Here is a 13,841-nt window from a genome sequence, read left to right as displayed (position 1 = left end):
ACATTAAGAGAAAAAACTATGCATTAGAAAAAAAAAGTCTGTGTTCACAAAACCCCATTGTGAACACAGATGCAAAATTTTTTTTTTTTTTTTAAGATTTTATTTATTTATTTGCCAGAGAGAGAGAGAGAGAGTGAGAGCGCACAGGCAGGCAGAGTGGCAGCAGAGGCAGAGGGAGAAGCAGGCTCCCCACAGAGCAAGGAGCCCGACGCGGGACTCGATCCTAGGACGCTGGGATCATGACCTGAGCCGAAGGCAGCCGCCCAACCAACTGAGCCACCCAGGCGTCCCGAGATGCAAAATTTTCTAATCAAAATTTTAGCAAATGAAATCCAGCACTAGGAAAAGGACAGTTTATCTTAATTCAGTGAGGTTTATTCTATAAATGCAAAGTTGCTATAAATTTATAATTCTTCTTATAAACAGGATGAAAAACCATATGGTCATCTCATTTTATACACAAAAAGCGTTCAACAAAATCCAGCATCAGTTTCTAATAAAAACTCTCAACAAACTGCAAATAGAAATGCCTTCAGTCTGATAAAGGGTATTTACAGAATAATCTCCAGCTAACAACATACCTAATGGTAAAAGAGTGGATGTCTGCTGTTCCACTCCATTTAACATTATATTGGTGGTTCTAGTCAGTAGTATGTCCGGAAAGGAAATAAAGGGCATCTATATTGGGAAGGAAGAAATAAAGTTATCTTTATTTGCAGACAGTATGATTGTCTATGTAGAAAATCTCCTGGAATCTCCCATAAAAGCTACTAGAGCTAATAAGTGAGTTTATGAGCAGGGTAGCAGGATACAAGATAAATAATAGAAAAACCAAACAATTGGAAATTAATTTAGAAAGATCAGTACCATTGGGCGCCTGGGTGGCTCAGTGGGTTAAGCCGCTGCCTTCGGCTCAGGTCATGATCTCAGGGTCCTGGGATCGAGGCCCGCATCGGGCTCTCTGCTCAGCGGGGAGCCTGCTTCCCTCTCTCTCTCTCTGCCTGCCTCTCCATCTACTTGTGATTTCTCTCTGTCAAATAAATAAATAAAATCTTTAAAAAAAAAAAAAAAAAAAAAAAAAAAAAAAAAAAAAGAAAGATCAGTACCATTAAAGATTTTTTATTTGTATGTTTTTGAGAGAGAGAGAACATGAGCAGGGGTGAAACGCTGAGGGAGAAGCAGACTCCCTGCTAAGTAGGAAACTCGATGTGGGACTTGAACCAGGACCCAGGGTCATGCCCCAAGCTGAGGGCAGATGCTTAACCAACTGAGCCACCCAGGCTCCCAGAAAGATCAGCCATTCATGGTAATGTCAAAAAATGTGAAATATTCTGGGAGTAATTTGATAAGAGATACACAAGATCTATACACTAAAAAGTATAAAATGTTCCTGAGAGAAATTTAAGAGGGCCTTAAATGATAGATATATCTTTGCTCGTGGATTGGAAAACTCAGTATTGTTAAAATACCAGTTCTTCCTAAATTGACGTGTAGATTCACACAATTGCAATAAAATCCCAGCAGCTTTTCAACTATACTCAAAAGATAATAATAAAATCCCAGCAGCTCTTCTGTAGGAATTGTCAAGCTGATTGTAAAGTTCCTGTGGAAGGGTGCCTGGGTGGCTTGGTCCAACTCTTGGCCCCCCGCTTAAAGATTTATTTATTTATTTGACAGAGATCACGAGTAGGCAGAGAGGAAGGCAGAAAGAGGAAAGCAGGCCCCCTGCTGAGCAGAGAGCCTGATGCGGGGCTCGATCCCAGGACCCTGAGACCATCACCTGAGCCGAAGGCAGAGGCTTAACCCGCTGAGCCACCCAGGCACCACCAACTTGGTTTTTGACTCAGGTTGTGATCTCCAGGTGGGGAGATGGAACCCTCCGCCAGGTTCCCTGCTCGGTGGGGGAGTCCGCTTCCTCTGACTTTCCTCTTCCACCGCCCCTTCTCCTTGGCTTGCATTCTCTCTCTCTCTGTCTTTGAAATAAATCTTCATTTTATTATTATTATTATTATTTTTTAACATTTTATTTATTTATTTGACAGACAGGGATCACAAGTAGGCAGAGAGGCAGGCGGAGAGAGGAGGAAGCAGGCTCCCTGCTGAGCAGAGAGCCTGATGCGGGGGCTCAATCCCAGGACCCTGATAACATGACTTGAGCCGAAGGCAGAGGCTCAACCCACTGAGCCACCCAGGTGCCCCCATTTTATTATTTTTTAAAGATTTTATATATTGGGGCGCCTGGGTGGCTCAGTGGGTTAAAGCCTCTGCCTTTGGCTCGGGTCATGATCCCAAGGTCATGGGATCGAGTCCCGTATCGGGCTCTCTGCTCGGCAGAGAGCTTGCTTCCTCCCCTCTCTCTGCCTGCCTCTCTGCCTACTTAGGACCTCTGTCTGTCAAATAAATAAATAAATAAAATCTTTAAAAAAAAACAACAACAACAAGATTTTGTATATTTATTTGTGAGAGAGAGAAAGCGAGAGAGAGCCTGAGTCGGGGGGGAAGGGCAGAGAGAGAGGGAGAAGCAGATTCTCCACTGAGCAGGGAACTCCTGATGCCGGTCTCTATCCCAGGACGCTGGGGTTATGACCTGAGATCCAGGCGCCCCATACATAAATCTTTTTTTTTTTTTTTAATATTTTATTTATTATTAAATAGAGATCACAAGTAGGCAGAGAGGCAGGCAGAGAGAGAGGAGGAGGTGGGCTCCTTGCTGATTAGAGAGCTGGATGTGGGGCTTGATCCTAGGACCGTGAGATCATGACCTGAGCCGAAGGCAGAGGCTTAAACCACTGAGCCACCCAGGGACCCCTGATACATAAATCTTAAAAAAAAAAAAAAAATTAGTGTGGAAATGCAGAGCCCAGCCAAAAAGAACTTTGACAAAGAACAACAAAGTTAGGTATAATACTGTCCGATTTTGGTTAAGATTATATGCAGTTGGTATAAAGATAGACAGACTGATAGATCAGTGAAACAGAGTAGCATTCAGAAATAGACGTATCCATCCATAGACACACTACTGATTTTATTTTTTTTTTTTAAATTTTATTTATTTATTTTATAGAGATCACAAGTAGGCACAGACACAGGCAGAGGGAGAGAGAGGAGGAAGCAGGCTCCCCGCTGAGCAGAGAGCCCGATGTGGGGCTCGATCCCAGGACCCTGAGATCATGACCTGAGCTGAAGGCAGAGGCTTTAACCCACTGAGCCAACCAGGCGCCCCCTGATTTTTTTTTTTTTTAAGTGGGCTGCATGCCCATTGTGGAACCCAACATGGGGCTGATACTTCCAGCCCTGAGCTGAGATCAGAGCCACCCAGGTGCTCTCAACTACTGATTTTTGATAGAGGTAGAAAGATAATTAAGTGAAGAAAAGATTGTCTTTTCAACACGTGATTCTAGAATAATTGGATATCATTATGCATAGTTTAAATTTATTAATTTTGAGAATTTATTTTGAAGCAGTCTGTACCAAACATGGGGCTCAGACTCACAACCTTGAGATCACGTGTGTTCTTCCTACCGAGCCGGCCAGATGCTCCTGTAGAGTTGGTTTTCTTAAAAATGGAAATTCTTGAACTGTAGTTTACATATATGTCAGGTTAGTGTAGTGATTGCCTTTTGGCCTTAGGACATTGGTGTGTGAATCATGAACTAGATGGTGGTCACTTTATTTCTTAAGGTATCTTGTTTCAATTTAGAAGTCTGAGAAATGAAGTCGAAAAAAATCACTACTTGGCTACTTCAGAGTTTGAGTGAATTTTTATCAGGTGAAGTGGGATGGATATTGGATAATAAATTCTAAACATCTTTCGCTTTCTGGTTCTTACTATTGATTCTCGCCTGTCTCCTTTATAGGTTGGGAAGGAAAAAATGCTCAAGGTGAGGATTGTGAAGATTCATCCTTTGGAAAAAGTAGATGAAGAGGCCGCTGAGAAGAAATCGGATGGTTCCTGTGACTCTCCCTCCAGCGACAAAGAGAACTCGGGTCAGATTCCTCAGGATCATCAGAAGAAGGAAGCGATCGTAAAAGAGGAAGAAGGAAGGAGAGAGAGTATTAGTACGTATGATACTGGCTTTCCTTAGTGAGTGTGCTACTCTGCTTATTCTAGACACAGATCTTTCTGAGTTCTCCTGCACTTAGATTTGGTCTTGTTTTGTAGATAGCTAGACATGTTTTTGTTCATTTATGATTCAGAAAGTGAATTAAGATTTTATTTTATTATTTTTTTTAAAGATTTTATTTATTTATTTGACAGACAGAGATCACAAGTAGGCAGAGAGGCAGGCAGAGAGAGAGGAGGAAGCAGGCTTCCTGCAAAGCAGAAAGCCTGATGCAGGGCTCGATCCCAGGATCCTGAGATCATGACCCGAGCTGAAGGCAGCAGCCCAAACCACTGAGCCACCCAGGCGCCCCTGAATTAAGATTTTAAATCCACCCCCACCACACACACAAAATATTTAAATCTCCCTGTACAGTTAAGATCATTGGGAAGTCGTTACCTCTGGCTGCTTAGAAATCTGTGTGCATGCACCTGTCTACCCAGGATGGGAAAAAAAGGTTTACTTTCCTTTTTTCTGAGTTGGATATATGGAAGTGAGTGTGGAAGTAGGGGGATTGGCGTAGGAGGGGCTAATTCTAATTTCTCTTTCTTTTCATATTTTAAGTCAGTGTGGTGCTTTTAAGATACTTCCTTTTATCTATATTCTGTAATTCAGGTCCCTCTCAGATGGGAGCTGCCAGAATTGTGAAACACTAAAAATAATTTTTAGGGACCTGGAGACTTAACCAGTGATGTTTTCAAAGTTGAGAAACTGAGACGTTGCTTACTGGGGAGACTTTTCAGCCTCTGAGGGCTTCGTTGTTGTGATTTTTTTTTTTTTTTTTAATTTGTGTAAATAAGGAATTTGACTAGATCCCTTCTCTCTCTAAAAATAGGAGCACTCAGAGTATGTGTTTATCAGTCCCTTTCTCTGTGACTATTCGAGGATTAAACAGTTTTCCCTCATTCTTTAACTGTCAAAAAGTTTGAATTAGAATATTACATTAAAATGTTCTGCTGTCTGCCTTCCATTCTGTTTTGTGTCTCTGGGGGTCTGGGATATGTACAGATGGTCTTAGAGGGCCGTCCTTACCCAGTCCCAAGGATGCTTTGGAGATCGTGTAGCTGCTGCTCCCTTCTCGCCGTTGATGCTGCGGTTCTGTTTTCTTCTCTGTTGTATTACCAATGCTAATGTCTGCGTTTTTCAGTCTCTTCTTTTGACACTGAAGCTTTATAATATGTGTGTTACAGTTCCTGTTTTGGCTTGGTGGTTTTGGGTAGGTGTTGGCAGATCTGTCTTCTAACACTTCTTTTCTTCTAGAATGAGGATCATTGGAATACCCATGATATGTTACACCTGTTAGTTTTATACCTTAAGCATTGTATACCAGGAACTGCTGGTTTTAGGCTTTGGCTTATTTTTTAGAGTGTGTGCCTTCAGTGCAGATTTTAATTACTGGGATGTAATGTTATTGCTACTATGTTGATCAGAGTAGAATTAATATTATGGCATTTCTTCAGGGGAAAAATTCATTAGAATTTCCGTAGAAATATGAGAGGCAAATTCTACTATGCAAAATATTTTCTTAACTATGTGACCTTTCCTTTTACTTTGTGGAAGGAAGCAGGAATTTTTCAGGTTTGTGTTCTAACCTCCCTCGTAGGACTCTGTTCTCCATCTTAGAAGGGAGCTCTCTTTTCTCTTGGCCAAGATACTTGTGCTTTGAATACCATTCCCTCTGGGGCACCTGGGTGTCTCAGTCGGCTAAGTGTCTGCCTTCAGCTCAGGTCATGATTCAGCGGGTCCTGGGATCTAGCCCTACATCTAAATTCTTGCTCAGTGGGAAGCCTGCCAGTTCCCCTGCTTGGGCGCTGTCTTTCTCTTTCTCTCTCTCTCTTTAATAAATAAATAATATTCTTAAAAAAAAAAAGTGAATACTATTCCCTCTTAGTTTCTCAAGGTCTTGGTAAACTTTTATCATTCTACAATATGCTGTTTTTTTTTTAAAGTAGGCTCCATGCCCGGCATGGAGCCCAATGCGGGGCGTGAAGACACGACCCTGAGATCAAGACCTGAGCTGATACCAAGAGTTGGACCCTTAACCAACTGAGCCACCCAAGTGCCCCTCTACTATACAGTGTTTTAAACTCTCTTTCTAATGGTTCTTCTCAGATTATAAACAAAGTCTAATTTTCTAAAAACAAAAACATCTTCCCTTGATCCTGTTCTATTTCTGTCTTACTTATTCAAGGTAAGATTCTTGAGAATGTCGTCTCCACTTTCTGAATATAAGTTTATGTCCTATGCTGTTACAGTGTACCTTCTGCCTCTTTACTCCTCAAACTGTTCCCAACAAGATTAATAGGTGACCTCCCTAATTGAAGAATTAACTGATTTCTCCTTTGTGTTTTACTTTTCTGTTCCAACAGACCAACACTGTTGATCACTCTTGTATCTTTCAGCTATTTGATACCATAGTCTCCCTGGGTTTCCTAACTACTTTTCTGGGAGGAGGGGTTATTTGTTTTTTGTTTTTAAGTGTCTTCTGCCTAACATGGGACTCCCCAACTCATGACCTCGAGATCAAGAGTTGCACATTTTTTTCTGACATAAAATTATTTTTCATGGGATTTTGTTCTGCCTCCTTTTAATTCTTTTGTACAAGGGTATTGTTCTATTTCATTCCTGCCCACAGTTTAAATTCTTAATCTCTGTAAAGGCTGATGATTCCTAGACCCACGTCAGCTTAACTTCTTACCTCTAGACCCAGTCTTCACATGTATGTCCGGGCAGTTTAAATTTAACACCTATAAGGCTAAATTGTTCATCTTACTCTTAATGTTATCTTCCCAAGGCACATCAACAAGAATTGTCCTGCTTTACTTTCTTTCTTTGACAGACAGAGATCACAAGTAGGCAGAGAGAGGGGGAAGCAGGCTCCCTGCAGAGCAGAGAGCCCGATGCGGGACTTGATCCCAGGACCCTGGGATCATGACCTGAGCTGAAGGCAGAGGCCCTAACCCATTGAGCCACCCAGGTGCCCCGTGTCCTGCTTTTCTTTCAACGTTCTCTTACTCAGTTAATGACCCCCCCATCTTTGTCCCTAAGACAGAAAACTTGGAAACTGTTAGCAGTTCCACATCTAGTTGGTTACCAGTCTGTCTTCTAAATGCCTCTTGACTCTCCATTTGAACCTCTTGAACCTCCATTCCAGTTAAATTCATTCAGATGTTTAGTGCTGTTTCTTGTGATTCCCAATCTTTAGTCTCAGCTGACCTTTTCATTCATTTTCTAACTGCAGAATGTGTTTAATTTTTTCATAGTAGTGATCTTTGACGCCACAGTTAGATGGAAATCCTTTGTTTCCTTAGTGCCCACCAGACACCTTCATCTCTTTAAATGGCTTTCATTGTTGGGGTTCCTGGCTGCCTTAGTCGGTGGAGCATGTGACTCTTGATCTTAGGGTTGTGAGTTCAAGTTCAAGCCCCCACATTGGACATGGAGCCTACCTTAAAACAAAATAAAACAAAAAATTATTTGTAATTTGGCCCCTTCTTAACTTTTTGAAGTTTTTACTGCAGTCTAGATCATAGTCACTCATCTCATTGCTTAGAGTCTATAAACAAGCCTTACTTTTTCTTCCAGACCAAGTTAGACATTACTTCTCTTTCCTCTCACTGTATTTTTCTGTACCAGTCTGTTATAGTAGTTTATCACATTGTACTGTAATTTTTGTAGACTCATAGACTATCTGCTTGAGGTAAGGATTTTATAATTCATCTTTGTGCCCCATCATTCAGTGCTTAGTGTAGAGTAGGTGTTCATTAAGATTATGAGGAATGAATGAATGGATGAAATTAAAGACTTGTTTTTTTCACTAATTTTCTATTGATTTGATTAGATGACAGAGCACGTAGATCTCCACGAAAACTCCCTACTTCATTAAAAAAAGGAGAAAGGAAATGGGCTCCACCAAAATTTCTGCCTCACAAATACGATGTGAAATTACAAAATGAAGATAAGGTTAGTTGGCACTTTGTATTAAACCTTTTACACGTAGTAAATGTTACTTCAGAAAATGTAGGGCTAGTTTTCTCGGAGAAACTGTGCTAAAAAAAATATGAATGAATGTGTTTCTACACAAATTCTGAGGGGTTTTCTAGTCTTTGTAATTATGACCTTAAGTTAAATTGTATTTTTTCTCTAAGAGATAGCATGCATTTTTCCTTTTAATATGATCATAGTTATTAGGGTATAAAAATAATTTGCATTTGAGCTTTAAGCTTAGTTTGAAAAATAAGAATCAGTTCCCAGCAGTTAAGGACTTTTCCCCAGGTAATAGCTCTTCCCAGTTAAAAATAAAGCAATTTGTAATATACTTAAACTCAGAAACCGAGTCAGTTCTAATCAGTGCTTTTTTTTTTTTTTTTTTTTAAATATTTTATTTATTTATTTGAGAGAGAGTGAGAGAGAGCATGAGAGGGGAAGAGGTCAGAGGGAGAAGCAGACTCCCCATGGGGCTGGGAGCCTGATGCGGGACCCAATCCCTGAACTCCAGGATCGTGACCTGAGCCGAAGGCAGTCGCTTAACCAACTGAGCCACCCAGGCGCCCCTAATCAGTGCTTTTACAAGGAATTTGTGAAGCTACTAATCTAAAATAGTAAATACCTTTAAAATGACTTAGTGCTTTGTTTTACTGGTTTATTGATCCAGAGTCACAATACACCTTAAAAAAAAATATATTTATTTTAGAGAGGTGGGGTTGGGGGTTGCACAGAGCAAGAGGGAGAGAGTCCCAAGCAAACTCTCCACTAAGCTCAGAGCCCGACATGCAGCTCAGTTTCGTGACCCCGCAATCATGACCTGAGCTGAAACCAAGAGTTGCATGCTTAACTGACTGACCCACCCAGGTGCCCCTGGTGGTTAGCTTTTAAATAAAAATAGGAGTATTCTGTATGTAATATTTTGTAGCTTGATTTTTTTTCATTTAGTATGCGGTAAACATCTGTGAGGTCATTAAATTTTTCCCAAAACAGTGTTTTCAGGTTGTAGGGTGTATGTTAGTCACCAGGAGAGTTTACTAAAGATGTAGATGCCCAGGCTCTGCTGCCAGAGATACTTCTGATTCAATAAGTTTGGGGCCCAAACATCGGCATTTTAATAACACCCTAGGTGATTCTGATAAATTTGTCCTGATTAAGAAATGTTTTTCCCCTAAGGTTGTATATATTATAGGTAATATATTTTATGGTTATATATGTTATATGCAGTATATTACATATGTTATATGTATATAATGGTTGCCTTCATTATATGGATATATTTTAATTTAAAAAATGATTCCATTGCTGATGTACCTTTATGTAATTTTCCCTTCTGGTTTTTATTTTTTTGTGGTGTTTTTTTTTTCTTTTATTCATTTTTATAAGCAGTTGGTGATGACTGTTCATTTACTTCTAAATTGTTGTGTTTTTTTTAAAGGTGTTATTTATTTGACAGAGACTGCCAGAGAGGGAACACAAGCAGGGGGAGTGGGAGAGGGAGAAGCAGGCCCCCTGCCAAGCAGAGAGCCTGATGTGGGGCTCGATCCCAGGACCCTGGGAACATGACCTGAGCCAATGGCAGACATCTAACGACTTGAGCCCCTTACTTCTAAATTCTTAACAAGAGGAATTGCTGATTCAGGGGCACCTGGGTGGTTCAGTCGGTTAAGTGTCTGCCTTCTGCTCAGGTCATGATCCCAGGGTCCTGGGGTCAAGCCCCACATCAGACTATGTGCTGAGTTTGCTTCTCCTTCTCCCTGTGCCCCCCTCCATCCCACTCATGCTCTCACTCTCAAATAAATAAATGAGATCTTTTTTAAAAAAAAAAAAAGAGAGAAATTGATGGTTCAGTGGGTATGCACATTTTTAGGACTTTGATATATACTGATAAATTGTGTAGGGATGTGTTTAACATTCTTCCTCAGAAAATTCCTCTTTTTGTTTCATTTAGCTTATAGTAGCTGTATTTTATAGAGGGGACGATGATTTTTTGGAGAGAACATAAATCTTTGTTCTCAGTAGTTAATTGCTTATTACCCAGTGGTAAGTTATTTGTATTTGTTCACCTAGATCATCAGTAATGTGCCAGCAGACAGCTTGATTCGTACAGAACGCCCGCCAAATAAGGAGATACTTCGATACTTTATACGGCATAACGCGTTACGGGCCGGTACTGGTGAAAATGCACCGTGGGTGGTAGAAGACGAGTTGGTGAAAAAATACTCCCTCCCTAGCAAGTTCAGTGACTTTTTACTTGATCCATACAAGGTAAGGTCACTCTAATTTTCGAACAGCAAGATAGAATACTTTTAGATGAGTTTGTTTTCTCTGGTAGCTCCATTTAGATTAGATTGTGAGCTTTTAAAACAGAAAATGGATTCAGAAATTTTCACATCTGTCTGTTTTATGTAGGTGATGATGTGGGGTTGGTATTGAATATCTCCCCTAGTTCGATGTATGGTTTTTATAATTGTGGTTGCATAATTTAAAAAAAATTCATACTTTTTTGCTTCATTCTTCTTGGAATGAGGTGTGGTATAAATAGAAAAACAAAACTGAATTTAAATATCAGACAAAATGATCAAAGACACCAGCAGCCTTGAAAAAGACTTGAAATGAGTATTACTTTGTGTGACAGATTAGTAGAAAATCTAGCATTTCCCTCTTAAGAATGTGTTGGACTTTCTTCCGTCAGTCAGCTCATTTGATCTTCAAAACATTTCTTATGAAGTCGTGGGGGTGGGGCGAGTGTGTGTGTGTATGTGTGAGTTTAATCTTATTTTCCAGATGCAGAATCTGAGGCTAGTCTAATTAGAACCAACAGAAAGTAAAATGACAAAAGCCAAGACATTGGCCTCAGATTTCTGATTGTCTTTTTCATCTCAGGGTTTCTCCAATAAGATCTTTTTTATTTCGATAAGATTTTTTTTTAAGATTTTATTTATTTATTTGACAGACGGAGATCACAAGTAGGCAGAGAGGCAGGCAGAGAGAGAGGAGGAAGCAGGTTCCCAGCTGAGCAGAGAGCCTGATGCAGGGCTCCATCCCAGGACCCTGGGATCATGACGCAAGCTGAAGGCAGAGGCTTTAACCCACTGAGCCACCCAGGGGCCCCAAGATTTTTTTTTATATAGATTTTGAGAATATTTTTGTTTTTTGTTGAAAGTTTACTGATTTGCATACTGATAGTTCACCTTGATCTAAGGGGCGAATGGGGGCCAGAGCTGCTGATTCCTTAAGACTAAGTCAGAGTTCCATGATTGTTTTTTCCCTTTCCTTTTAATTTGAAAAAAACTAATCACATCTGGTGTTATAACAACTAAGTTGCCTCAATTATTTTAGGTTCATTTTGCTGAAAAAAGTATATTGAGAGGCACCTGGATGGCTCAGTGAGTTAAGCCTCTGCCTTCAGCTCAGGTCATGATCCCAGAGTCCTGGGATCGAGCACTGCATCGGGCTCCCTGCTCGACAGGGAGCCTGCTTCCCCCTCTCTCTCTGTCTGCCTCTCTGCCTACCTGTGCTTTCTGTGTCAAGTAAATAAAATGTTTTTAAAAAAAAAAAGTATAATGAGAAATAATTTTTTATTTCTCCCACCATAGTTTAGCACTGAGCATGTTTTCTTATTCCAGACCAGCATGACCAAGCATTTTCTTCCTGTGCTCTTTAAATTTTTATTTGCATAAAAAGAAAAATTTAGAAATTAATAGGCTTTTTCTGGATTAGGATTAAAGTTTCTGTGGAACTTTGGTAAACCTAAATTTTGTTTATTCACTGAGAGGAAATTTTAATTCCTTGTCATTTTATTGCTCTAGAGTTTTGGAGCTGTGATAACGGCTTTCAGTGGTTACAACATAAGATGATGATTATTCGTGTACGAAAATCCCATGCAGAATCATCTCTGAATGAGTTTCAGACTGTTGGATCATTTGAGTCCTTACATATTTTTAAATCTTACAGCTTTTATGTATTTTAGTTTAGGGATTCAAGTATATGAATAACATGGGGAAAAAAAAAGACTAAAAAAAGAAAAGCCAAGTATTATTTATGGGTAAAAGGTCTTTGGGGCTTACTGGAACAAAAAAGCTGATCCACACTTTTTGTAGGAGCCAGAGACTAGAATTTTAGGAACTTGTATCTTAAAAGGAGTTTCTGAAGAAATCACCTACTCTCAAATTTTCTACTTAGGGCTTAAGATACTTAATAGAATTTGGCTGTAATTAAGATTGGGACTAGGAAGTATTAGCTTGTTTGGACTAAAGTGCTGTAAGAAGACAGTGAGTGATTCTGTTTAGAGAACTTGAGACTCATGTAAAATACCAGTCGTGTAATAAGTCTTATTCCCCAGTACTATTTGACATTTCCCTGATTTTGTCACCTGAGTTTTGCACATAAATTGTCTTTTTCCTGTTTGTAGTTTCCTTCCTTCCTTCTTTCCTTCCTAAGATTTCATTTATTTGTCAGAGACAGAGAGAGAGAAAGCACAAAAGGGAAGCGGCACGCAGGGGGAGAAGCAGGCTCCCTGGGGAGCCGCATGTGGGACTCACTCAGTCCTAGGACTCCAGGATCATGACCTGAGCCAGAGGCAGAAGCTTAACTGAGCCACCCACGCGCCCTGTTTGTAGTTTTCTTAAAGAACTCAGAGTATCTCTGCCAGGACAGAATATAGTCAAGAAAGACAAGTAGACCATGAAACAGTGTTTCGGATTTTTTCCTCATCTAAAGGAAATTTTAAGTCATGCATTGAGGATTCAAGTTGATCACATAAAATCTGCCTTTCCCAAAGGCAATAAGTTTAAAAAATTTTTTTCTCTCTTCATCTTCTCTTTGGTTTTCATGGAATCTCATTTGGTTTTCAGCCAGGTGCAGCTCCTGTGAAGAGAGAGGAGACATGGAGTTCAGGAAGCAAGTTCTGAGCAATAGTTTAGGGAAAGGATCAATGGGGATCCTAGGTTGGGAGAGAAGAAAGTTAGAGATTTGGAAGTTGGAGTGTTATCGGAGTAGGGCCTGCTGTGATGATGAGAGTGTGTTTGTGGTCTTGTAAATTCTAGAACATAAATTACTTGAAAATGAGAACTAGTTTACTCATTTTGGGTTCTGTAATATTTAGCACAGGTGTAACAGGTATGTGGCTGGTGCATTCATCTCTTTAAGTATCATTTGTTGAGAAAAAAACGCAACAACAGTTGAGTTTAGGGATAATGACTTGGGGGAATGACCTACAAGGAATTTGTGCCCTAGCTGTCATGTAAGGTGAGATGTGCCATTTTGGCTCGTTGCCCTTCGGTGGAGTATATTGCAACTCCAGTGTTTTTGTTACTCAGCCACAGTGTTTGAGCTCTTAATTTCAGGCTGCCGAATGCTTAGTAGGGAGGCTTTTGGATAGAGATGTAACAACTAAATATTACTTTTTTTTAAAGACCTTTGGAATCCTGCCATAATTTGGACTGCTTTAATATGGTTTTTAATGCACTTTAAGAACATCTTATTTTGAAATAATTTCATACCAAAAGACAAATTACTGTGAAGGATTTCTTCTGTATACCTTCAAGTGAATTTCCCAGATGTTAACATTTACCACATGTGTTTTATTATTTTCTCTCTTTTCAAACACACAAATTATTTTTTTCTGAGCCACTGAGAAGGCCCTTTCATTTGAATATATGAAATATTTTCTTTTTCTTGGTTTTTTGTTTTTTTATTTTATTTATTTGAGACGAGTGAGAGCAGCAGCAGCAGGATAGAAGGAAAGGGAGA

General features: G+C 39.8%; 1 protein-coding gene across 2 annotated transcripts in view; it reads left to right on the top strand.

The window, feature by feature from the left end:
* BAZ1B (bromodomain adjacent to zinc finger domain 1B) overlaps nt 1-13,841 on the top strand; it is a 68,408-nt gene that overhangs the window by 17,669 nt on the left and 36,898 nt on the right. For both annotated transcript variants that reach the window (XM_059155452.1, XM_059155453.1), the window contains exons 4-6: nt 3,858-4,059; nt 7,945-8,066; nt 10,158-10,355. In XM_059155452.1, the coding sequence (XP_059011435.1) occupies nt 3,858-4,059; nt 7,945-8,066; nt 10,158-10,355 (522 nt within the window). The remainder of the gene's footprint in view (nt 1-3,857; nt 4,060-7,944; nt 8,067-10,157; nt 10,356-13,841) is intronic.

Source organism: Mustela lutreola, chromosome 17, assembly GCF_030435805.1.
Source record: "Mustela lutreola isolate mMusLut2 chromosome 17, mMusLut2.pri, whole genome shotgun sequence".
In the NCBI taxonomy this organism is placed as follows: Eukaryota; Metazoa; Chordata; class Mammalia; order Carnivora; family Mustelidae; genus Mustela; species Mustela lutreola.
This window is presented reverse-complemented; position numbering and strand designations above follow the sequence as displayed.